The sequence below is a fragment of the Trachypithecus francoisi genome, unplaced genomic scaffold, assembly GCF_009764315.1.
Source record: "Trachypithecus francoisi isolate TF-2019V2 unplaced genomic scaffold, Tfra_2.0 Lachesis_group2, whole genome shotgun sequence".
NCBI classification, from domain to species: Eukaryota; Metazoa; Chordata; class Mammalia; order Primates; family Cercopithecidae; genus Trachypithecus; species Trachypithecus francoisi.
The window spans coordinates 86,140,211-86,166,847 of NW_022681465.1; the positions used below are offsets into that span (position 1 = coordinate 86,140,211).

Sequence of the window (26,637 nt, forward strand, 5' to 3'; positions counted from 1 at the left end):
ATTGACACAATATTGCAGCTGACCGGATTAGGAATCCTGCAGCCCACCACTACCTCCAACAAGACCTGCATGTTTGGTAATGTTTATTTTTAGAAGCAAAAGTGGCTGGCGATTTAATTTAAGCAGAACAATTCAAACATGTGTTCCACTTAAACTAAGATAAGATGTCATTCCATCTGACTGTGTGTTCATTTCTATCGTTCGACTGTCCTTCCAAACTGATTTTATGATAAGTAGAAACACAAAATTTCCAAGAAAAAATATTTTAAAAAATAACAGGAAACATATTTTGAAATTTCTGTCTTCTTGATTCAAATGAAAAAGAAAGTATGAATAGTTGCACATACTTTATTGTGTGTGTCAACTAGAAGAAAACATTTTTCTGGATTTTTCTGTCAACAAACCTATGCAGGCAACACATTTTTCCTCCCTTGTAGTTAAAAAGACTTGCTTTCCCCTTTCTTTAACTCCTCTTCCCCTTAGTACTGGCATCCTCCCTCTTTCTTTGGTATCCTTATCAAATTCACTGTCATTAAGAAGCTCTCTTTTATACTAGAGTGTCAATGGTTGATATCTTTGGTAAGCAATATCGCACTTCAAGGTACTGGCATTTTAACAGGAATCAAAGGCTGAAGCCAAAGGTGTTTAGTAAAAGGTGAGATGTGGAGGGGTGGGGATGGAAGCTTTCCCTGGACAACAGTCTCCTGAAGTCCAGCCCAGAGGCAGGGTGTACATTGTGAGGGTCAGTGCCTGGCTTGTTTGCCTGTGCAGATGTGGCAGCCATGGACACTGGCTAGCATATGGACACCTTGCCTGGGGCGCCTGGTGGGAGATGCCCAGAAACATTCCTGAAGGCTTGTCCAGCAGGGCGAGGAGCAGCTCCTGTTTTCCAAACGCTCTCCGAAGCTTTGGGTTCCGGGAAGCTGTGTTGAGAGTGCTGACTGCCGTTCTGTGCCCGCTGCTTCTCAGTGAATTCCAGGCGGGCTGCCGTGAACCTGCTCATGGCTGTGACCGACACAGCCAGGCAGAGGGCAAAAGAACCCCAAGCGAGGCTGTCAACAGAAGGCACCGTTAGGAAAGGGCTGAGGGCTGTGATTCCGGGACTTCCTGCTGGGGGTCAATCTGGAGGAAAAAACAGCTCCTTGTTCTACTCAATTTGGACCTGCATTTTGGATCACAAATCCCAGAGTCTAGTCAACGTATTGTTTAGCCCAAGGGTTAAGAGAATGGATTCTGGAGTCACTGTGCTGGCTTTGCACTGTGGCCCCACCTCGTATTAACCGTGTGACCTTGAGCTGGTTGCTTTACCTCTTTGAATCAGTTTCCTCATCTGCAAAACTGGAATAATATCAATGCTGCCACCAGGGTGGCTGTGAGGAATTCAATGAGTGAATGCGTGGGACGTATTAATACTTAGTATAGTATCTGCTGCATAGAAGCTTACAAATTGTTGCTGTTGTTGGTTCTAACCCAGGACAGTGGCATTGCTGTCTTTTTTTTTTTTTTTGACGGAGTCTCTGTCACCCAGGCTGGAGTGCAATGGTATGATCTTGGCTCATTGCAACCTCTGCCTCCCGGTTCAAGCAATTCTCCTGCCTCAGCCTCCCGAGTAGCTGGGACTATAGGCGTGTGCCACCACATCTGGCTAATTTTTGGATTTTTAGTAGAGACAAGGTTTCACCATGTTGGCCAGGCTGGTCTTGAACTCCCGACCTCAGGTGATCTGCCCGCCTTCGCCTCCCACAGTGCTGGGATGACAGACATGAGCCACCGCGCCCAACCAGCATCGTTATTCTTATATCCCCATCCAGACTGTAAGCCCGTTGCATACTGAGATGATGGGCTACACTTTTCATCCTTCATAGAACCCAGCACTGTGTTGGGAACATGGTAATTAGCATCTACTTTATACCAAAGGGTGTTCAAATGTTTGCATTATTATGAGATAAACAGAAGGGCTGTGTGGTGGACAAAGAACCGAGAGAAGAAAAGCAAAATGTAGGGCTAACCAGAGACACTTCCCCATGGATAATAGTAAGATTAACAATAATAAACAGTCTTGTATGTATGCCAGATGCCGTGATGGGTACAGGATTATCTAACTGAATACCTCGCAGCGACCCCCTGATGGGGGCACTGTAATAAGCTCCATTTTACAGATGAGGAAACTGACACACAGAGAAATTAAGCAACTTGTCCACGACCACCAGTTAGAAAGTGGGACATCCTGGATGCGGCTGCAAACGCTGTGAGTCTGGGTACTGCTGGCCGACTTGCGAGACGTTGCTGCCTCCTGATGCCATGGACTCGGTTAACCAGGGACACACGTCAGGGTTCTGGGGTGGGCCTGGCCTTGCTTCGTCTTTTCTTTAAGTAGGTGATTATTTTGGTTTAAATGAGGGCAGAAACTCATTGCATCTCTCCACACCCCCACTGAAATGAGAGTAAAGGGATGTGTACTAGTGTGAACAGACAAGGACAAGGAGAATTGGAGAGGAGACACAAGAGGATGGAAATGGCTGGGAGAGGGATGACTAATTCATGGAGTGAGGGACGCAACACAGAAAGTGTCTGCAATGAGGGCCACCCACAAGACAAGAAGGATGCCTGTTATATCAGCACCGCCGTATCCTTGAGAGGTGCAGAACCTTGAGGCACAAATACGGCACAAAAAATGCGGCCTTTTCCCCAGTCTCCTCCTTACCACAGACACTCTCCCCCACCTCCCTTTCCCCTAGGAGAGCAAAGTTTTATTCTCTGGAGCAGGTGAACGGAAGGAAAGCCTCCAGATTCATGGACAGGAGGCCCAAAGGAAGGCAGGGAAGGGGCTGGTCTGAAAATGGGATTGTATGGAAATCTGCACAGGAGTGGGAAGCTGTCCAGCCCTTTCCTATGCCTAACCTCAGAAATGATCAGCCAGGCATACGAGTTCACTCCACTTCCTGCAGATATTGGATGATTCCCTTCTGAAGACACTGACAGGTTGCAGAAGGAACCTCTACAAACTGATATATGTGTGTGTTTTTGTGGAGTGGAATTCCAAGATGAAATAGATGGTGCCATACCCAATCACATGCCAAAACAACAACAACAAAAGAGCCTACCAGTAGATAAATGCCAACCCTGCTCTAGAGTTTCCAATTATCCTTGACAATCAAAGATGCCAACATCGTTGGGGGAAAGGTCCAACAACAAAGTGGGGAGGAGAAAGAATTCTCAAGGAAAGAGATAACACAAGGAACAAAAGAAAACAGCAACAAAAAACAAACCCTTTGATTAATATCCTTAGAGGAACATGAGAAGAGAAGATGCCGTACCAATAAAACAAGATCAGGATATTATGAAAAAGGAACAGCTAGAAAACAAGGAAGAGCTTGGAAAATTAAAATCAGTGCAAAATAAGAATTCAACAGAAAGGCTGGAAGACAAGTAGAGAAAATTTTTCAGAAAAAATAATAAGAAGAGAAACAAAATATAAAGAAAGTAATAAGGTCCTTGAATAATAAACCCAAAAGACCTAATATCTAACTAACACGAGTTTCCTAAAAGGAGAACAAAAAACTAAGGAAAGGAAATAATCAAAGGAATAATACAAATACAAAAATCACCATAATTCCAGGACACGAATTTTCAGATTAAAGGCTCCCTGCCCCAACCCCAAGCACATAGATGAAGGATGAATGTGGAGAAAAGAGAATCCTCGCCAAAGGATATCATCATGACATTTCAGAACATTGGTCATAAAGAGAAGAAAACAACAGGCCACCTACAAAGGCACATGAATCAGAATGGTGCTGGACTCTTGACAGAAATTATGAATGCTATAAGAAAATGGAGTACGGCCATCAAAATTCTATGGGAAAATGATTTCCAACAGAGAATTCTGCACTGTGCCAAATGATCAATCAATTATGGAGTATTGAATTTCCAGGCATGCAAGGAGTAAAATAATTTATCTCTCATTGGATCCTTTCTTAGGAAGCTACTGAAGGATGTACTCCCAGAAAAGGTAGATGTAAACTAAATAAGATAAGGTAATGGGACCTAAGAAACAGCATTCAAAGATAAGGGAGTGGCGCAGGGAAGTCTCATAATAGCTCTAGACAGCAACCAGCCTGGAATAGGGCTGGAAGACTGAGGGCCTTGGGGGTTGGAAGTGAAGCTGAGAAGCTAATCTGATTAGGTCCACCAAACCTAACCTGCCCTGCTTGCTTTCAGTCGCTTGCTTTTTTTCCTCCCCATGTAGCTAAAAGCCACACCACTAAATTCTATAACTTAACCTTCACTGGCTTCCTTACAGATAACATTTATGATGTATATGTCACCATGGTAATGGTTGCTTGTTTTTCAGGAACTTGGGGTAGCTCCTATCCAGTTCAAACTGGTTGAGACCACTGATCCTTCAGCTGATCCTCTACAAGTGCCTGGGAGGCAGCCTTTTGATGTCAGAAGGCCAAAAACTCTACCCTCAGAACATGCTAATGCTACCATTTTCTGAGCATGAGTCCTGTGAAGAGCCATGAACCCTGGCTATGCTTGCACAGATTACCAATGACTTTATTTTTCCCCACTGCCAATCACCTTTCCTCTTGGCCTTAGACCACCCCGCTTCTTTAACCCATAAATATCCCTAAGCCTTATCTTCAGGGAGGCGGATTTTAGAGCTATTCTCCCACCTCCTTATCAGACTGCCCTGTGAATAAATGTTTTATCTGCCCTGTGAATCTTTTGTAAGACCCATTGTCACAGTAACTGGTTTACTAAGCGCAAACAGAATGAACTTGGTGGGTATCAGAAGGGTGGCACAGGGAGAGAATGGAATGGATCGACTTTTATTCTTAGTGCTATTTGATTTTTAACAACCATTTACATACTTCTTTTGCTAAAACTTAAGTAATTGAAAGTTACAGAAAACAAAAACAAAACAAAACGATATTGGAAACAAACAGACCATTCTTCAGACTCCTTTAGTGTTTGGAATTTCCTTCCATCCATAGCAAAAGGAGTGCAGTACAAATTGGCCAGAGTTGAGAATCCACCTACAATTCATCTGAGTTCTGCTGCAACTACACTCTCAACGGTGTAAGGTGCCAGTGATAGCCCCTGAGAACCAACAGCCCTAATTCAAAGGGGGGCAGCTAAGTGACAAACAGGTGGAGGGACAGGTGCCCAGAGAAACAGTTGTAAAAATTAACACCTTCAGAATGGGAAGATGAAGACTAAGAAAAGTTCAGACTCTAGCAACTCACGAAGCATATGGCTCACAGTAACACACATGCGTTCACTGAATCCTAGAATAGTAGGATGAGGGAATGAGCCCTGAACGTGTTATGCGTTTTACAAAGAGGAAAGTAACATAAGAGGTTGTTATATAAGATGAAAATGTAAGTTATGTACATCTATTTTTAAGATATGATATGCTTCAGAGGTCCACATCAAAGAGAACCCCTGTGGCCTTGCATAATGTGGTCGAGTCCGTTAGAGACAGAATTCCCATGTCATGACCTTGTCTTTGTGTTAGAAACAGGGGCTGGATCTCCCCCCGTTGAAGTATTTATTAGGAGTTATAGATCAAGACACTTCCTCCCACACCATGTTTAAGAACTGAACATCAACAATGTCTCCATTTCTCGGGGACTTTACTAGGTGCAAAGAGTTTTATAAACATAATCTCTTTAAATCCCTATACAAATATTTGAGGCAAGTATCCTCACTTTATAGATGAGGGAATTGGGCTACAGATGGGTCACAGAATTCACCCAAAGTCACATACTGGCAGATGCCAGCACTATGACCAAGGTTGGTCATCCTATAAAACTTATGTTTGGCTGGGCGCGGTGGCTCACACCTGTAATCCCAGCACTTTGGCAGGCCGAGGTGGGCGGATCATGAGGTCAGGAGATCGAGACCATCCTGGCTAACATGGTGAAACTCCATCTCTACTAAAAAATACAAAAAAAAAAAAAATTAGCTGGGTGGGGTGGTGTGTGCCTATAGTCCTAGCTACTCGGGAGAATGGCGTGAACCTAGGAGGCAGAGCTTGCAGTGAGCCGAGATTGTGCCACTGCACTCCAGCCTGGGCAACAGAGCAAGACTCCGTCTCAAAACAAATAAACAAACAAACAAGCAAAAACAAAAAAAACTTACGTTCATCTTTATGTGCATCTCTCCTGACCCTCCAGGACTTAAGCACCATGACCAAGCAACTTACCAATATGACCAGCCATAGTCCCAGGTCTGAGGCTTCCAATCTTCTGGTCCAAGGTTCACAGTGATTTGAAAAATGGTTGTGTACATCATGTGGGCCACCATGCCTAGGAGCCCTGCACAAGGAAAGCTCTGTGAGCCACAATTAAGAAGACATATGATGAAAGAACTCTATGCTGCGTGTTTTGGCTGTAAGGAGCTCTCTAGCATTCATAAAGTCCTTTTGATGTATCTGCATGTATTCATCCTTAAACATTCCGCTGGACATCTCTTTCCCACAATTGAAAATGAAGAGACATCCAGAAACACACAATTGAGGAGGATCTGTCAGAACCTGGGCAGGAGTCTCTATGGCCTGGTTCCTTCCTAAGAAGATCAGAAATTGGATTTTATCATCCCATTCACTGAGGATAAGACTTGAGGGAGGTAGGCATGGTAGCATGCACCTGTAATCCCAGGTACTCGGGAGGCTGAGGAGGGAGGATTGCTTAAGCTCAGGGGTTTGAAACCACCCTGAGGGGACCTCATCCCAAAATAAATAAATAAGTAAAATAAAATAATTAAAAGGGACATTTAAAAAAAAGGACTTATGAAAGATGCATAACACTTGTCAAGCACAACAACGATGTACAAATTGACCTGCTACATGATTAACTTAACATGAGTAACTTTTCGTATCCAGTTTGAGGACTAAAGGAAGTCATTTGTTCAAGGTTCTTTCTCCCTGGAAAGGCCCTCTTAGGAGACCCAACTAAGTGACTTTAAAAGTTGCTTGGAGAACACAGAAGTAGAACTAAAAAAAAAGGAGTTATTTATTTTAATGGAATATTTATACCAAATGTGGATACTTTTTTTTTTTTTAAACTACCATCTATTGAGTACTTTTTCTATACTAGGTGCACTCTTACTTAGTTATTGCCAAAGTGTTTTGAGATACGTTATAGTGTTCTGTCTTAGAGAAGTTAAGTAACTTGCCTGAGGTCATACAACCGTTAAGGAGACGTCTGCACCTGGGCAGGATCCCTCCACAGACTCATGCCTAAGCACTGTTTTCAGTGAAGTGATGTCAGCTGTCAGAGCCAGGGCACCCTCTTCCCTGGTTGTGATAAAGATACACGGATAAATTTCACTTTCCATCTGTGCCTAGCCCCTTTTCATCTGTCACCCTAGGAATATTGTCTCCATCCAATGGAATTCATTGGTGACTTATCCAGTGGACCACCTGCCCTGCTCAAATGACCATTGACGGGAAAGAGCCAGCCTGTTCTATGGCAATGAACATGTCCGCATGTCCAGCCTGGCGCTTTGCTTTCCCTCTGGGGCAGCCTGTTCCAAGGATGCTGTTGGAAAGTACCTGCCAGTACCATGAAGATGGCTACCAAGGCATCCACCCTGAGCCAGTCGAACCCAGGGCTGCGACAACTCACTCTGGAGCCCAGGAGGATGGCACTTGTCAGTATCAGAACCATATCCAGTACCTCGCCCCCGATGGACAGCCACAAAACACCTGCCAAAGAAAGGGATGTTGGAAACGCTGGGCATTTCTAATTCAGAAGTACTAAAATGTTCAGTCCTTTGATTGAGCTCATTTCTAAACAAAACATGAAAAACAGACACGCTGGAGTGAAAATCACAGATGCCTCTCTGCTGAATCTTAGAAAGCTGGCAATGGAAAGGCACTCCTCAGGGCTGAAAGAGACAGTTGTAGGGATTGCCCATAGCTGAGGGGGGGTGTGGAGTGGGGGAAACTAAGCAAAGCCTGCTGTGAGGGCATGAGTGGTGCTGCAGGTCTCCATGCCCTGGCTCAAAAACTACCATTGTGTCTGGAGTTGGTTCCTGCCAGTGGGTTCATGGTCTCACTGACTTAAAGAACCAAGACACCGACCTTCGCAGTGACTGTTACAGCTCTTAAAGGTGGCACAGACCCAAAGAGTGAGAGGTAGCAAGGTTTATTGTGAAGAGTGAAAGGACAAGGCTTCCAGAGAGTGGAAGCGGACTGAGAGGGTAGCCGCTGCCGGCTGGGGTGGCCAGCTTTTTTATTCCCTTATTGGCCCTGCCCATGTTCCATTTCTGTCCTATCAGAGTGCCCTTTTTTCAATCCTCCCCGTGATTGGCTACTTTTAGAATTCTGCTGATTGGTGCATTTTACAGAGTGCTGATTGGTGTGTTTTACAAACCTCTTGTAAGACAGAAAAGTCCCCCAAGTCCCCACTAGACCCAGGAAGTCCAGCTAGCCTCACCTCTCACCATGATGTTTTGATTTTACCAGGAGATATCATCTTTGCCTTTTGCAAGAAAAAGATACACAAACCTCGGGGCGGAGGGTCTGTGAGTTGGAGAGCCCTGTCTGCAGGTACCAAAACCTCATTTGTTTCTGTGGAAGTCACTTGTTTACCTTCTGGAGAGGACCCCACCTGTGGCTTCAAGGAACTCTGTTGGCAGTGGAGGGCAGTGGAGAAAGGGAACAGCAAGGGAAACTCATCTTTGCAAAAGGACTCCTCTAAGGCAAGTTAGGTAATGAAGACAAAGCAATGAATAGACGTGATCCATACCTTCACAAAACCTCTACTCCAGCTGGGAGAACAGACACTAAGAAAGTAATTACAAAGATACTGAGTGTTAGGGAGCTTTAGAGAGAAGAAAAACTGCTCTAGGCAGTGGTGTGCTGAAGCACATCTCACAGCTCTGCATTCATCTTGCAACTGAGAGCTGTGTTCATCTTGCAATTGAAATTGGCTGTGGTGGGAACATTTACACCATGGAACACGGCCAGTGCTGCCAATCAGGGCTTCCCATTCACGCTACAAAGTAGGCTGTTAAAACATTTGTGAGCACACCACTGGTTATAGGGCACAGGAAGAGAGCCTGTGGTTCTACCTTTTGGACTTGACTTCGTGGAAAAATCATCAATGACTCCCTCATCATTTCCCCTATTCCCAATAAAACTATAAAAATAGTCCAAGCTATGAGGAGTGCTGGTGGGCAGAGTATGAGTAAGGTATTTACCTTGTTCTTCAGCTGGCACTATGCTCTGGAAACTCCTACACTTTTCATCTGAAAGATAAAAATGCATCCAGAAGTGGGTTACCCTTCACAACCAGGGGGCAAATGGTGTATTTCTAGCCCCTTAACTGGATGAGGAATGGGGAGTGTGCAGCCTGCTTTACTTCATGTCAGGGACGTGAGCTGCCCCTCTGTGTGGGAGCATGATATAATCTGCCCTATTGGACTCTGGCTTTGACCGATAAACTGGGAGCAAAAACGAGATGGATCTGAGCAGCTTTAAGAGCCAATGTATTTTCCCCTGGTTCTTGTTCCCTTGCTCTGTGATCCCAGAGGCCCATGTCAAGAGGGAGTCTCCATCAGCCCGGGCCCCTGAATAGCTACAATGAGGGCAGACCCCTTGCCAACCTGAAAAGTCTATACAGAATGAGCTAAAAATAAATGTGTTGGTTTGAAGCTCTGGAATTTGGGGGGGTTGTTTGTTATTGCAGCCTAACCTAGCCTCTCTGGACTAATACTGCAAGTCTTAGACCAGGGGTTCTCAGCTTTGGAAATAGCATTCATTATGATATGAATCTGAAATAATTGGCTTCTCGTTGAAGGGAAATGATCAAAGTTTGCAATTTATTTTTAAATGAGTGAGAGCAGATTCAGAGCCATGTCTGTTACTAAGACTCTTAGCATGTGAGTCACGCATTTGCTTGCATTTCTTCATGCTTTCTTGACTATGAAAGAAAGGGAAGAATCGTGTGTGTACCAGGTATTGGGCAGAACCCACCACCAGACTCATTTACGTTTTCCAGGGGGATAGGTATTATTTGTATGTGAGTGTCATCTGTCAGGTTGCACACATCAGGTGAAAAATCTTGAGTCACAGCCTTAGATATGCAGTTCCCTTTAAAATTTGAAGTCCATGGATATCCACTTGGTGTGAAGATGTAACCAAATTCTGGTTTGGGGGGTGACAGATGGAGGATTGAGAACATAGCAAGTCACCCTCTGGGGTCCTGTCCCAGCTGAGTGTCCTGCACTCTCTCTACTAACACGTCGGCCCAAAATAGAATCATGGACTGTTGAGTGGGAGCAGCCTGGGAAATCCTCTGGCTCATCCCCACACAGTTTAGAGTAGTGCATTCAAGGGCCTCTGAGGGAAAGTGACTTACTCAGGACAGCGCAGGTAGAGGCAGTTTCCATGTTAGATCTCAGGGCTGCAGAGCCCAGTGCTGTCCTGCTACATCACTAACTTAATGCAATCAAGGAAAGGTGCCGGGGGTGCAAAGTTGCCTGAGACAAGGGAGCCGCCCCCAGTCTGACCCTGGTGGGAGCTAAAGCAGAGCACGGTGTGAAAGATATGAGGCATTTTCCATGGACTCGTCAAAGGAAAGGCATTCTTATCATCAGAATAGATCCAGTAGTCCCTGCCTTAGCCTTGCTTTGAAGATTACATGAAACAATACTTAAGAAAGCTTCTACCACAGTTCATATGCATTTAAATCTTATTAGAATAAAATGAGTTCTATTAGAGTATTTTTGCGGTGGTTAGCATGAACCATTATTTATTTCCAGACTCTAAGCAACCCCAAGGGCAAGCTACCATTGCTGGAAGATTCCAAGAACAGAGGAAGTTTAGGGAGCATCTGTAGACTTTTTTTTTTCTTTCATAGGAGAGAAAATCCCAAGTAATTTAATTTTCCTATTCAAGAACTCTCTATGCCTCCCTATTTTCCCTAGCATCAAGTCTAAATTCCTCCTATTAGCTTTTATGTCTTCTCTCCATCAACCTGACTTCCCAACACAGAGCCCATCTTTTTGCCTCCCCAGCACCACCCAGCATTCACCTTCCACCTCCTCAGGGTCCTGTAGTGTCTTAGTCCTGTAACAAATTACCATAGATGGGGTTGTTTATCAACAACAGGAACAACTTTTCAGATCTGGAGCCTGGAAGTCTGAGATGCCTGCATGGTTGGGTTCTGGTGAGGGCCCTCTTCCGGGGTGCAGAGAGCTTCTTTTATTTATTTTTTGAGACAGGGCTTTGCTCTGTCACCGAGGCTGGAATGCAATGGATCACGGCTCACTGCAGCCAAAATCTCCTGGGCTCAAATGATCCTTCCATCTCAGCCTCCCAAGTAGCTAAGACTAGAGGTGCACGCCACCACACCTGGCTAATTTTTTTTTTAATTTTTTATTTTTTGTAGAGATGGAGCCTCACTATGTTGAGCCAAGGCTGGTCTCGAACTCCTGGGTTCAAGCAATCTGCCCACCTCAGCCTCCCAAAGTGTTAGGATAACAGGCAGGGGCCACCATGCCTGGCCAGCAGACAGCTTCTTGTAGTAACCTCGCATGGCAGAAAGAGATCTGGCTAGCTCTCTAGCCTCTTCTTATAAGGGCACTAACTCTATCCGTGAGGGCTCCACCCTCATGACCTAATCACCACCCAAAGGCCCCCACCTCCTAATACCATTACATTGGGGTTAGGGTTTCAGCATATGAACCTGGGGAGGGGACACAAATATCCAGTCATAGCACATGGGAAGGATGATATGTGTGCAAGCATATGCTTCTGGCAGTGCATGTCTAATCCTTATAAACCTTAACATTTGCTGTGCCCATCCTCATGAAACTCCAAGTACCTGTGGGCCTCATTCCTTCACACTGCCGCACCGCCCCTCCACTGAGCTATAGGGAGAAGAGAAACCCAGGTTGGGGTGATGATGGAACCATTTCCTGGAGCTTCTCCGCTGGGACGCTGACTCAAATGTCAGCCAGGGATTCGTGTGTCACATGATTGGCCATCCCAGGGGGCCCAAGGAAGAATATTTACACAGCCTGGAGTTGACGGTAACAGGATCAGGGACCTGTCAGTCCGTGGGCAGCCACAGTGGCCTCTGCAGCGTTAGAATTAAGTCACTTTGGATTAATGTGATTGGACATTTCTCCTGGTTGATTCTCTGATGTTAGCAGCAGTACCATGGTCACCGAGGAAATAATTCATCTGAGCCTCCCTAGTTATACCAAGGAGGTCCCCAAAGCACTGGCAGCACCTCAGTCCTCACACCCTGTTGTCTCTCGGAGAACTTGGGGGCTGATGCAGAGCCTTCTTTCACGTCGCCTCATCCAGTCCTAACTATACCCTGGCGAGTCAGGCCAGCAGGTTGGCAGCAGAAGGATACCACAGGCAATGTGTGGCATTTACATCCACAAGGCCTGGCATCTCTGCATGGTCCTGCCACGGCCAGTCATCATCGCAAGTTTCCTGGCCTCTCTGAGCCTCCCTTTCCTCATCTGCAAAATGGGTCTAATAAAAGGACTCTGATGAGAGATTTGTGAAAGTATTTTGTGAACTGCATTCCACAGTCATTTATTTATTTATTTATGTTTTTGACGGAGTCTCACTCTGTTGCCAGGGCTGGAGTGCAGTGGCACGATCTCACTGCAACCTCTGCCTCCCAGGTTCAAGCGATTCTCCCACCTCAGCTTCCAGAGTAGCTGGGATTACAGGCGCCCGCCACTATGCCCAGCTACTTTTTTGTGTTTTTAGTAGAGACAGAGTTTCACCATGTTGACCAGGCTGATCTCAAACTCCTGACCTTGTGATCCGCCCGCCTCGGCTTTCCAAAGTGCTGGGATTACAAGCGTGAGCCACCGCGCCTGGCCTTTCCACTGTTTTGAGTGTTGGGTTATTAATAAGGGCAAGTACAATGATCTCGATTTTATGGACCTGGAGGAGACCAGGCTCACACGAGTTGGTAGAGTCAAGAATTAAAAACCGGAGTTTCTCACCTAAGACTCAGAGGCCTTTACTGAATCGCTTCTTGTCTTTCTACCTAATGCATTGAGGAGTGAAGGTCTAACTTGTCCTCTAAAGAGAACTGCCTTTCCCACCAGGAATAGAGATGAGGCCAGCACAGAGCAAGGGCTGGGCAAAGAGAAGGTGGAGGCCAGCCAAGGACATTAAGAGAATTCAGAATAGCTTAGACGGGTGAGTTTAGCTTGGGCCCAGAGTCAGAGCCTAGTGACGCCTTTGATGAACACAAATCCTCAGAAATGGTGTTCCTTTTGAATAAAGCCAGCAGGATTAAAAGAAAAAATCTGTATAAATCCCATGAAGCTGGGGAGGCGGGTGTTACATAGCTCGAGTGCTTCAGCAGCCAAGCAGGACAGCAAGCCAGCCCGAGGAAGTGGCGTCCAATCCCTCCGTGCCGGACTCTGACATCCTCTGTCAGTTTGTTCTCCTCCGACCCCCACTCCACCCCTGTCCTTTCTGAGATGCCTGGGTCCCTCTGCCCTGAACTTTTTGAGTTTAGCACAACAGCATAGAATCTAAAATCCACGCATTTTGTGGATGCACAGACTCGCCTAAGGAAAAGAACATTTCATGTAAGTACCGCCTGGGCCAGGAATGTTTGCCGCAAATTTTCATTTCAGAGTGTGGGATCAAAGGTGTGGGTTCCCTTTAAAGACATTCTAGGCACTGGGGAGAAAGGATAGAATTCTTGGGGGTGGCTTGGGCAGAGGATGTCTCAAAAAGGCACTTCAGGTGGCTGGACGCGGTGGCTCACGCCTGTAATCCCAGCACTTTGGGAGGCCGAGGTGGGTGGATCACGAGGTCAGGAGAATGACACCATCCTGGCTGGCCAACATGGTGAGACCCCATCTCTACTAAAAATACAAAAAAAGGCCGGGCGCGGTGGCTCAAGCCTGTAATCCCAGCACTTTGGGAGGCCGAGACGGGCGGATCACGAGGTCAGGAGATGGAGACCATCCTGGCTAACACAGTGAAACCCCGTCTCTACTAAAAAATACAAAAAACTAGCTGGGCGAGGTGGCGGGCGCCTGTAGTCCCAGCTACTCGGGAGGCTGAGGCAGGAGAATGGCGTAAAACCCGGGAGGCGGAGCTTGCAGTGAGCCGAGATCTGGCCACTGCACTCCAGTCTGGGCGATAGAGTGAGACTCCGCCTCAAAACAAACAAACAAACAAACAAACAAACAAAAAAATAGCTGGGTGTGGTGGCGGGCGCCTGTAATCCCAGCTACTCAGGAGGCTGAGGCAGGATAATCGCTTGAACCTGGGAGGCGGAGGTTGCAGTGAGCAGAGATCGCACCGCCACTGCACTCCAGCCTGGGTGACAGAGTGAGACGCTGTAAAAAACAAACAAACAAAAACCAAAGAAAAGCCCTCCAGGTAAGGGCTTCCTGGAGGATCAACTTTAAGGGACACGGAGCCCATTCAGAAGGAAAACACACAGGGAGACCCCACAGGGCAGCAGAAGCCCCTTTCCTGGACTTGTTTACGGCCGAGGCACATCCTCCCGGGATTGGAGCTCTGCTCTCCTCACCCCTCCTGACCCTCTCTCCAAAGGACTGTTTGGGCTCCAGCCCGTTTCCCTCCAGTTTGAGCCCTTTTCTTTCTTATGCCCCAAATCTCCTAAGTACTGTGACAAATTAGACTAAATGGCAGATGCCTTTGTGGTGTAATCACCAGTTGGGAGCCCCAGCTACACTCTGCAGCAGACATAATTTTTTTTGGCTCATGCCGTTTTTAAAATATATTTTAAAATGCGCCGGACGCGGTGGCTCAAGCCTGTAATCCCAGCACTTTGGGAGGCCGAGACGGGCGGATCACGAGGTCAGGAGATGGAGACCATCCTGGCTCACACGGTGAAACCCCGTCTCTACTAAAAAATACAAAAAACTAGCCGGGCGAGGTGGCGGGCGCCTGTAGTCCAGCTACTCGGGAGGCTGAGGCAGGAGAATGGCGTAAACCCGGGAGGCGGAGCTTGCAGTGAGCTGAGATCCGGTCACTGCACTGCAGCCCGGGTGGCAGAGCGAGACTCCGTCTCAAAAAAAAAAAAAAAAAAAAAAAAAGATATTTTAAAATGGAGAAATTGGACAAAGAAATCCAAACATCTTACCTCCCTTGAAGAATCAGATCATGTGATAACACCGTATCGGGCTTACAAGTGCACACGAGCATGACGCTGGTGGGAGCGAGAGGCTGCTGCTTTAGCTGAGGTACGGAGGTTCAAGGTCACCAGCATTCCCGTAGCCCAGCTCCACGCACTTTTGCTACGACCTCCTATAAGCATTTGAGTTTGTAACTCCTTGACGTATAGCTTTTGTTTTGTCCTCTAACATGTTTGGTATTACTTTATTCATTATGGAGTAAAAATAATTAGTTAATTATTAGTTCATTCTAAACTGTTTTGCTTTAGAAAAACAAGCGGGAGAGGAGGAGATGATCAGGGGAAGATGTCCTTTCTTCCTTCTTAATAAAGTGATGACAATAATTACAGACCCAAGTGTACCTGGATGACCTTATTATATCAAGAAATATGTAAAATGTGAGCAGAGGTGTTTTGTGTGTTTGTGTGTGTTTGTTTTCCTTCCGCTTTTAAATTCCGGGGCACATAGGCAGGATGTGCAGGTTTGTTACATAGGTAAACGTGTGCCTTGGTGATTGAGTAGATATTTTTTGTTTTTAATTGATGGGCACAACATTGTTCATCAATAATTATAAGAGTTGTTGCCCTTCAGTTAAAGTGTGTGCATTGTGGGGTAACAGGCAAAGTCAGGGTTAAGTGTTATGCAATGTGAGTTCCAAGCCCAGCTCCTTCAGCTCCTACCTGTGCACTCTTCCGTGGGTCATGGGTCACATCTCTAGAACTCAGTCTTCTCATCTGTAAAATGGCTCTATTGTTCCAGGTCAGCCTTTCCCAAAGTGCGTTCCACCAAACAATAGTCTTATAGAATATTAATCCTTATTAAACATAAAAAACCTCTTCTACGCACCATAAATTTGGGGAAGCACTGGAATATGTAACGTTAAACAAGTTTCTGTATCGGGGGACTTCTCAGAGATTTTGATGTGCTAATACGTGTCGTGAATTTTCAAGAAGAAAATGAAACGTAATGTGGAATCTTTTTCAATTTGTTGGACTTCCAGACGCTTTTTGTTTACTTTCGCAAGGAGCATCTCAAAAGGCATCTCTGTGGAGTAATCTTTGAGGACATCCAGTGAGATACTTACTAAGAGCTCTTTCTGTCCTGATGCAAGAATATAGTCGCATATAAGTCAGAAAGGAGTTGCTATGGTTTGAATGTCCCCTCCCAAACTCGTGTTGAAATTTAACCCCTAGTGTGGCAGTATTGAGAGGTGGGAGCTTTAAGAGCTGCTTGGGTCATGAGGGCTGTGCTCTCGCGAATGGATTAATCCATTCATGAATTAATGGGTTCTCATGAGAATTGGGACTAGTGACTTTGTAAGAAGAGGAGGAGAGGGCCGAGCGAGAATGTTAGCACGCTCAGCACCCTCGCCATGGGCTGCCCTGCACCTCCCTGGGTCTCTGCGAAGAGTCCTCCCCAGCAAGAAGGCTCTCTCACCAGATGTGCTCCCTTGACCGTGGATTTCCCAGCCTCCGTAATTCTAAGTGATACCTTTCTTTTCTTTATAAATTACCTAGTTTCTGGTATTCTATTCTAAGCAACAGAGAATGGATGAAGACAGAAGTCAAGAAATGCATCCTTTATTTCTGCTTACTGTTGTCCATGAATCACGGAGAGCACTAACCCTCTTTAGATTCAGTGTGTGCTCCTGACAATATAGGAAAAACCCTTCAGTGGTGTGTGTGATCCAGGAAAATGTGCACGTGCGTGTGTGTCTCTGTGTGTGTGTGTCTCTGCATGTGTGCGTGTGTGTCTGTGTGTGTGCGTGTCTGTGTGTGTGCGTGTGTGTGTGCGTGTGTGTATCTGTGTGGGCGCGCATGTCTGTGTGTGTGTGTGTGTGTGAAGTAAACACTCTGGGTTTGCAGAAGTGCCAAGCAGACTTTCTCTAGAGGAAGGAAACTGAAAGAGCCTCACACATCTCTTACTCCTGCTTTCAGCTCGTTTTAGGCTGAGAAGCTGCCACCACCACCACCACCACCACCACCACACACACTGAGTTACACACACCAAGCTCTTGTTGCCCAAGCTGGAGTGCGATGGTGCAGTCTCGGCTCACTGCAACCTCTGCCTCCCGGGCTCAGGCGATTCTCCTGCTTCAGCCTCCCTAGTAGCTGGGATTACAGGCACACATCACTATACCCAGCTATTGTTTTGTATTTTTAGCAGAGATGGAGTTTCACCATGTTGACTGGTCTCCAACTCCTGACCTCAGGTGATCCGCCCGCCTCAGCCTTCCAAAGTGCTGGGATTATAGGCATGAGCCACCACGCCTAGCCTGTATTATTCTTTTTCTTTTAAAAAAAGTTTTGGCTCAAGCCTGTAATCCCAGCACTTTGGGAGGCCGAGACGGGCGGATCCCGAGGTCAGGAGATTGAGAACATCCTGGCTAACACAGTGAAACCTCGTCTCTACTAAAAAAATACAAAAACTAGCCGGGCGAGGTGGCGGGCGCCTGTAGTCCCAGCTACTTGGGAGGCTGAGGCAGGAGAATGGCGTAAATCCGGGAGGCGGAGCTTGCAGTGAGCTGAGATCCGGCCACTGCACTCCAGCCCAGGCGACAGAGCGAGACTCCGCCTCAAAAAAAAAAAAAAAAAGTTTTGGCCGGGCACAGTGACTCATGCCTGTAATCTCAGCTACTGGGGAAGCTGAGGCCGGATAATCGCTTAAAACCTGGGTGGTGGAGGTTGCAGTGAGCTGAGATTGTGCCGTTGCACTCCAGCCTGGGCAACAAGAGGGAAATTCTGTCTCAAAACAAATAAAATAAAATAAAATAAAATAAAATAAAATAAAATAAGAATACAGACCTCTAGACTCCACCCCGGTTCTCTTAAATTAGAACCTCCAGGACTGGGCACCTGGATATTTCTTTTACAATCTTCTTGGGTGATACATTTGATAACTGGTGTGATGCCTATATAGAGCTGTGGAAACAGAAGTACTATAGGCAGCCTTCATACGAGAACTTGGAAAGGAGGTGGAATTTCCCAAGTGATTTGCCTATATGTATGGTGAATACAGTTTCCACACCAAAATTCTGGAACTGTCTTGGGAATCCTCCAGGACGCAGGGTCCTGAGACTTTTGCATCTGTCCATGAAGGTAGAGAAGAGACTCATAGGAAGATAGCACTCCCTGAGAAGAGAGGAACTGGGAAGGTCCCTAAATAGCCTTAGCTCCAGGCGCTATGGCAGTGTCTGTACCAGAGTTAAAGCACAAGACACAGGCACTGACCTGGATACATGGGAGGATCATTCAGGCTGGGGACTGCCCCATAGTGGCCACCATGGGGAGATAGGGTGGTGGGGAGGAACATACAGCATCTCAGAGTGTTTTTTTTTTTTTTTTAATTTGAGACAGGGTCTCACTCTATCATTCAGGCTGGAGTGTGGTCACACGATCATGACTCACTGCAGCCTCAATCTCCTAGGCTCAAGAGATTCTCCCAGAATAGCTGGGACCACAGGCACACCCCACCATGCCCAGCTAATTTTTTTTAAAAAAAGCTTTTGTAAAGAGAGGTCTCACTATGTTGCCTACATTGCCAGGCTGGTCTCTAACTCCTGGTCTCAAGCAATTCCCCTGTCTCAGCTTCCCAAAGTGCTAGGATTATAGGAATGAGCCACCATGCTGGGCCTCGGGGGTTCATTCTTGTTGCCTTTTACTTAGGCCTCAGGAATAAAAAACAAATGCTATGAGAATGGAAAAAGAAAAGGCAATTAGAAACTCCAGGAAAAGTACAAAGTTGCACGAGACATTTACTGGAATCAGCTGAGGTCAGGAGAGAAATGGGGATGGGAGGAGGGTTCCTCCTTTTTCTGCCTTGGGGGTTTTGCTTCCCAAGCAGAAAGCGGGGAGTATTCTGTCCCTGAGCATGAGTTTACAGCCAGGCTGCCTAATAGAGAAGAGTCAAATTCCTCCCTCCTGAATTCTTGGAGAGGTAAAAACACTCTTCTTTTTTTAAAGATTCACTCCAAGATCATTCCAAGGGCAGGAGAAATAACAGGGATGCACCTTCGAGTTGGGTCAGGGCCATCTTTCATTCCCAAATAATTTTAAATACCAGGGATTGGGTGACAAGAACAAATGAGAAAAGCTAATTTTAATAAACACTTGGAATGTGCCAGGCCCTATGGCAAGCACCGTATGTGAATCTGGTCATTTCATCTTTACAATCACTCTTGGAGGTAAGTACTGCTATTATTCCCATTTTATAGATGAGAAAACCGAGGCTCAGAGAGGTGAAGGGACAGTCAGTGGAAACGCAGGATTTAAATCCAGACAGCCTGGCTCCAGAGCGCCTGCACCATCTCACACCTGTCACCCCCAGAATCTGCAGGATTCAAACCCAGACAGCCTGGCTCCAGAGCCCCGGCCCCATCCCGCACCTGTCACTCCCAGAATCTACAGGCTTTGCTCACCTTCACCGTTGAGGCTCTCCTCGCAGGACTGCCAGAGTCCCACATGGAACCCACGCTGAATGAACTTGTCATCTCCCAGCTCCCAAATGTACAAGACAGCCTGGCTGTCGTTGTCCATCCTGCCATTGCTGCTGTTGTCCGGTTTGAAGTGAATGCAGTGCTGCACTCCTGGCTGGTCCTGGCACAGCGGCTTCACCACCCGCCGGATCCCCTCACACCAGTGGCTGCTGACCACGGCGGTGAGGGAGAAGGTGAAGGTGAGGCAGATGGGGAGGAGGAGCAGTGCCTGCTGCTGCCTGGCCCTGTCCATGGCTGAGTGAGGTGTGTGGGGCAGGATGAGCTGTGAGACCCTCTCCTCCTGCCTCGTCACAGTACCTGCCCCTCAGCTCTGCCATCTGGCATCCTCACACAGCCTCCTCTCACGTCCCCCTGGGGAATTGCATGTGCTATCACACCATATCCAGAGGCACAGAGCCGGGGCATGTTCCTGTCAAGGGTGCTGGCCCTGCCATTCTCCCCAGGAGGTAGGTGTGCAGGAGAGGATTGTTTTTTGTTGGTTTGCTTTATTTTATTTTATTTTTTGAGATGGAGTTTCGCTCTTGTTGCCCAGGCTGGAGTGCAGTGGCATGATCTTGGCTCACCTCAACCTCTGCCTCCCGGGTTCAAGTGATTCCCCTGCCTCAGCCTCCCAAGTAGCTGGGACCACAGGTGCACGCCACCATGCTGGGATAATTTTTTTGTATTTTAGTAGAGATGGGGTTTCACCATGTTGCCCAGGATGGTCTCAATCTCCTGACCTCATGATCCACCTGTCTCGGCCTCCCGAAGTGCTGGGATTACAGGCGTGAGTCACCGTGCCCCGCCAGAGGGCATTGTTTTTTAATTGTGGTAAAACACACATAACATGAAATTAACCATCTCAACCATTTTTTTTTTTTTCTCTTTTTGAGACAGAGTTTCATTCTGTTGCCCAGGCTGGAGTGCAGTGGCACTATCTTGGCTCACTGTAGCCTCCACTTCCTGAGTTCAAGTGATTCTCCTACCTTAGCCTCCCAAGTAGCTGGAATTACAGGCGCCCACCACCACGCCCAGCTAATTTTTGTATTTTTAGTAGAGACGGGGTTTCACCATGTTGGCCAGGCTGTTCTCGAACTCCTGACCTCAGGTGATCCACCCACCTCTGCCTCCCAGAGTGCTGGAATTACAGGCGTGAGCCAACGCACTGGGCCATCTCAATCTTTTTTTTTTTTTTTTTTTGATGTGGAGTCTCACTCTGTTGTCCAGGCTGGAGTGCAGTGGCGCAATTTTGGCTCACTGCAACCTCCGCCTCCGGAGTTCAAGCGATTCTCCTGCCTCACCCTCTCGAATAGCTGGGATTACAGGCATATGCCACCATGCCTGGCTAATTTTTGTATTTTTAGTAGAGACAGGGTTTCACCATGTTGGTCAGGCTGGCATCTCAACCATTTTTAAGTGCAAAGTTTAGTGGCATTAACTACACTTGCAGTGTTGTGCAATTATCACCACCATCCACCTCCAGAACTCTTTTCATCTTTCATCATCTGTACCCATCACATAACTCCCATTCCCCTTCCTCCCCGGCTTGGCAGCCACCATTCTTCTCTCTGTCTCTATTAATTTGACTACTCTAGGTGCCTCCTGTAAGTGGACTCATACAGTATCCATCCCTCTGTGACTTGCTTACTTCACTTAGCATAATGTCCTCAAGCTTCATGCATGTCGTAGCATGCATCAGAATGCCCTTCCTTTTTCAAGGCAGAATAATATTCCCTGTGTTTATTGAATCACATTTTTTTCATCTATTCATACACCTGCGTTGCTTCCACCTTTTGGCTGTTGTGGAGGGTGCTGATTTTGATGGAAGACCAGGGGCTGTTTGGGTGGCTGTCTTGGTGAGACAGCCTCACCCTTGCCTCTTGCACGGAGCAGGGTACTCAGTGTTGGATTCTGGAATCAGGGAATCCCGAGGACCTCACAGGCCTGTTTCTTGTCCAGTTCTATGTAGAGAAGGACTACAGAAAACAGATGCTGGTTCCAGGGACCCTGGGCGATGCGAGGTACAGGCAGGCTGTCTCAGGGCAGAGGTGCTGTGGAGAATGGGGAGGGCGGCATGCATCCCACTTGGGTGCAGAGTTCTGAGGCCAGGGGCCTCAGATGCTAGAAGACAGAACCCTGGGCATCATCTCTCAGGCCCTCACTGAAGGGGGCACTGGCAGGGGCAGTGACGCTGAAGATTTTTAGGGAGCTCCTCGGGCAGAGGACACTGATGAATGAGTGAGGGCAGGAGAAGATTCTGCAGAGCACCCTGAAAACACACAGGCTCTTGATGATGTGTTAGACACCTCCTGAATACCCCCAGACAGAATCTGGAATCTATATGCCTGGGCTAGACAGTGATACTGGGTTAGTATCACTCCATCTATACTTTGCCGAGGCCAAGTCTGAGCACCTGTGTCCTGCTCTCTCACTGGCCTGGTGGGGTCCCCAGTCTCGAGGGAAGAAGCCTTACCACGTTTCATCGTTAGAGGGCACCCGCCCAATGGGTGGGGAAGTCACGTGTGGCCCCCAACCTTCATCCCTTCAGAAATAAAGGATGTTTTTGAGAAAAAGTTGCAAGAGATGAGACAGAATATTCTTGCAAAGCAGGTATTTTTTTTTTAAAGACAGACCATCTTCCAGCATGCATCTTGGAAGATGATCTTTCATGAGCACTCACAGAACAGAGTTGCAGCCACATTCAATAACCAAAGTCCATCCCTTGGGTCCTTTCTCCCTCTAGGTCTCTCTGCCGTCCCAGAGAGATGACCACGTCGATTCCAGAGGTGGCACCACTCTGAGTCCATTTCTAGGGCCTTTGTTCTGGTTGAGCATTTCATTGTTAAGGTCTAAAATCTTGCCACATGGAGCTTCTAAGATTTCTAGGGATTTCTATTAAGAAAAGCACGGCTGCTTTTCCCAACTGTTCAGAATTCATTCAGTTGAAAAGTTACCCAGGAGGAGTTCCTATGTTTGACTTGAAGAGGGAAGGAAAAAATAAAACAAAAACAAAACCAAAAACGAAGTGAAAACACGTTCTTCTTGCCTCTTGCTAACTCACTGTTCCATCCAATCAAGACATCTTCCACCTGGGCCTCCAATTTGGGAGGCTGGGAGACATTGCAGGGACGCTGGGAGCTGGCCTGGGAGAGGTGGGGTAAGAAGTTCCAAGCAGAGCCTTTCGGAGGCACGGCGATGAGCCTGCTAAGAACTCACTGGAGAGGGCAGGGGCAGGACAGGCTACCTTCCCAAGTAGCTGTGCTCAGGCACCTCTGGTCAGAAGACCTGCCTATTACTTGCTGTGTGGCTTCGGGCAAGCCATCCAACCTCTCTGAGCCTCAATCTTTCTCAGCTGTCAGATGAAGAACTCATCGTATCCTCACGGGGTTATTATCAGGCTGAGTGAAATAAGATGGTGGATTAAAAGATGTTGCCAATGCGAGTTGCCGGAAGAGCGTACACCTGTGCTGGTTAGTAAGCGCTCTATCATCAATTCCATAAAAGGGTCTGTCAGGTGGGCTGAGCCACGTGTGCTTAGAACAAGTAGGCATTCAAGACGAGTGAATGTTGGGCTTTTCAACACGTTGTTTTGCTATTGTGTAGGCATAACCTAAGCCGCTGATTGGGTTTTTGCTTCACGGCCTGGGTTGGGAGCTGTTCTCTCCTAAGCTGAGCAACCATCTCTCCTGCAGTCTCTGCATAAACAGGACCAAGGAGATTCTGCCTTTGTGGTTAGTCTCAGCCCAGCCTGGACAAGCTTAATGCTTTAAAAAGAAATACCCTGCCTCAAAAAGACACCTGCCTCTAAACTGGCTCGAGGCCCATCGCCTTCTGCCAGCCATTTCTCTGCAGCTCGGACCCCAGCCTGTCTCAGCCCAGCCTTGCGCATTGAGCAGAACCTTCAGGGTGGAGCCCGCTGACCGCCTTGTTCTTTTTCCTTGGCCTGTCGAGGAAGTCCCAGAAAGCACAGCTGACTTAGGGAAGGTCTGGGAAAAATCTCCCTGCTTTTGGGGGGGTAGGGGCGGGGGATGAGCCAGGGCTGAGGAGGAACTCTGAAGACTTTGTAGATTGCTCTCGACCGCCTCAGACACTCTCGGCACGGCGTGGAGAGGATTTGTGCAAACATTTCCTCTCTGGACTGGGAGGAATGCAAGAGGAGACGACCTGCGGTGCATCTTGGACTGCTAGAGAGATGTACCCTCACTTGTGAAGGTGCACGAGGAAGATGACGCTGGGATCAAGCAGGGCAGGGCCTGGGAGAGGAAGCGCGGGACTCCTGCCTGGCGTCCCCGAGCTGCCCATGGGCATCCCTGCTCCCTGGGGGACCAGTCCTTTCTCCTTCCACAGGAAGTGCTCTCTCTGGGCCCCTGTGAGGCCCTTCCTCACCCTGGTCCTGCTGGTTTCCATCAAGCAAGTAAGAGCAGTTCATTATTATTGTTATTATTATTATCAGTTGTGTGTGTTTCCTGATTTTTTTTTTTTTTTTTTTTAAAGAAGCAATTTAGGTCTCATGTAAGCAATCTGGAAAAGAGAAAACAGTATTAAGAATATAATGAGCCACCATAATCCTAGCATTCAAAATCACTGTTCATATTTGGCATATTGTCCTCAAATATTTTCTCTATGCATTTTTTTTTTACAACAGCTGATATTAGAAAGTATAAAACACATTGTATCCTGGTCCCCCCCAGACCCCGCATCATAGTGTAAGCATTTCCCCGCGTCAATGTGAATTCTGCAAATAGCATTTACAATTGCCACATATATCCTTCTGTTTGTCTTCAGTATTCTCCCAGGTTTGAGTATTTAGGTTGAGCAAATCCATTTTTCTTTTTTCCTTTCCTTTCTTTCCTTTCCTTTCTCTTCCGTTTCCTTTCCCTTCCGTTTCCTTTTTCCTTTCCATTACAAAAATATAGAATGCTAATTGTTTTTTTTTTAAATACAATTCAAAGAAGTGAAATGAAAACTACAAATCACTCTACTTTCAACAGCTAGAGATCACCCTCATTCACATTTGGGGGCTTATCCTTCCAGACATTTTTCTACCATCGTTTACATACAGTTTTTTGTTTGTTGTTTGTTTGAGATGGGGTCTCTCTCTGTTGCCCAGGCTGGAGTGCAGTGGTGCAATCTTGACTCACTGCAACCTCTGCCTCCCAGGTTCAAGTGATTTTCCTGCCTCAGCCTCCCGAGTAGCTGGGATTACAGTCACCCATCACCACCTGGCTAATTTTTGTATTTTAGTAGAGACAGGGTTGGCCAGGCTGGTCTCGAACTCCTGACCTCAAGTGATCTACCCGCCTCGGCCTCCCAAAGTGCTGAGATTACAGGCGTAAGCTGCCATACCAGGCTTCCATACAGTTTTTTCTTTTTTCTTTTTTTTTTAAAAAAAAATAAAAAACAACACAGGCACATACTGTAAATATTATTTTGTAATCTGCTTCATAACAAAATACACTAATAACACAACTGACATTATTATGGAGCACTTGCTCTGCACTGGGTTGAGTGCCAGGTGCCTTCTATTCCTCATATTATCTCCTTCTGTGTTCTCAGCAACTCTGTAGTTGGAGGTTCTCTTGTTAATCCCCTTTTACAGATGAGTAAACTGAGTCTCAGAGAAGTTGAGCAACATTCTTCCACGTCAGTAGATGTAGTTCCGTGGAATGATATTTAAGGGCTTTAAGGATTTGTTGTAATGTATTTAACTATCCTCTATAGTTGGGCATGCTGGTAGCTTGCTTTATTCTATCCAAGAAGATTAGACCTTCGTCCTCTTTCCAAGTTTCCATTTGGATACCAGGCTATGGGCAGTATAAAAGGATGATGGGAAGGATCCCCAGTTTCACTCATCTGAGTAAAGGAAGTAGCCTAAGGAATGGCTCAGGCCGGGCACAGTAGCTCACGCCTGTAACCCCAGCACTTTGGGAGGCCGAGGCAGGCAGATCATGAGGTTAGGAGTTCAAGTCCAGCCTGGCCAACATGGTGAAACCCCATCTCTACTAAAAAATGCAAAAATTAGCTGGGCGTGGTGGTACATGCCTGTCATGCTAGCTACTTGGGAGGCTGAGGCGGGAGAATTGCTTGAACCAGGAGGCGGAGGTTGCAGTGAGCCGAGATCATACCATTGCACTCCAGCCAGGGCAGTAGAGTGAGGATCTGTCTAAAAAAAAGGAATGGCTGTCTTCCTCCTTTGTTCCGTGGGCAGGGTGAGTCCTTGTTCATGGTCTTGGAATTCTAAACCCCTCCAGCCCCCAGGTAGGGCAGGCTGTGGCACCAGGTCTCATGAGGGTTCACCCCAGGTTTTCTTTGCTGCAAGCCTGGGGCTACAGACGCAGATAACCCCTGCCAGATTTCCTACATCCAGGATCCCCTAGAGGCTGCCTTCAAGCCCTCATGGATTGTAAATGTGAGCCCAGTGAATGGTTTCATGGAATTCTTGCCATCATGGCAGCCTCTCCTCTAGTGACCAGAACATCCTTAAGGCAGGTGGCCCTGGCCTGCCTCTGGTCCCAGGACTTCAGTCTGTTAGTGGTGGGGCCAGTGGTGGGAGACTTGATTCAGAACCTTCATCCTTGCTTCCATTCTCTGGATATCTCATATCAACACTGAGTGAGCGCACCCAGTTTATCGTGTAGTTTTGTTCACAAATGTGAACAATGGCCGATCACATGCCAAGCCCTGAGACAGCACTCGGGATATTATAACATGCTTCCTCATACCTCATCTTACTTAATCCTCAACACAAGCCTCTGAGAAGCGTGTTATTACTGAGCCCCTTTTACATATGGGCAAACTAAGCTTCAGAGGAGTTAAATGGTTACCTTCGATGCTGTAGCTCCTAAGCACTGGAGCCGCTGTGCCTACCCGGGGTGTTTGAAGCCCTGTGTTTTTTCTTCTGTAGCGTTCTTGAGAGTTGTTAATGTATGAATATTTATGTTAGAACAGCGGAATCTGCAGAGCCTCAGGCCGGCTTACCAGGCTGAGAAAGCCACACCTTGGCCCTTTCA

The 26,637-nt window shown here is 46.9% G+C and overlaps 1 protein-coding gene across 1 annotated transcript; it reads right to left on the bottom strand.

Annotated features, from left to right (window-relative positions):
- Positions 1-793: 793 nt before the first annotated feature.
- On the bottom strand, positions 794-19,880 carry LOC117064490 (germ cell-specific gene 1-like protein 2). Its single transcript, XM_033178598.1, has 5 exons — positions 19,571-19,880; positions 9,214-9,261; positions 7,562-7,714; positions 6,212-6,323; positions 794-1,052 (listed from the first exon to the last, which is right to left on the bottom strand). Exons 1-5 carry the CDS (start codon positions 19,878-19,880, stop codon positions 794-796), a joined length of 882 nt encoding a protein of 293 aa, XP_033034489.1.
- Positions 19,881-26,637: the final 6,757 nt, after the last annotated feature.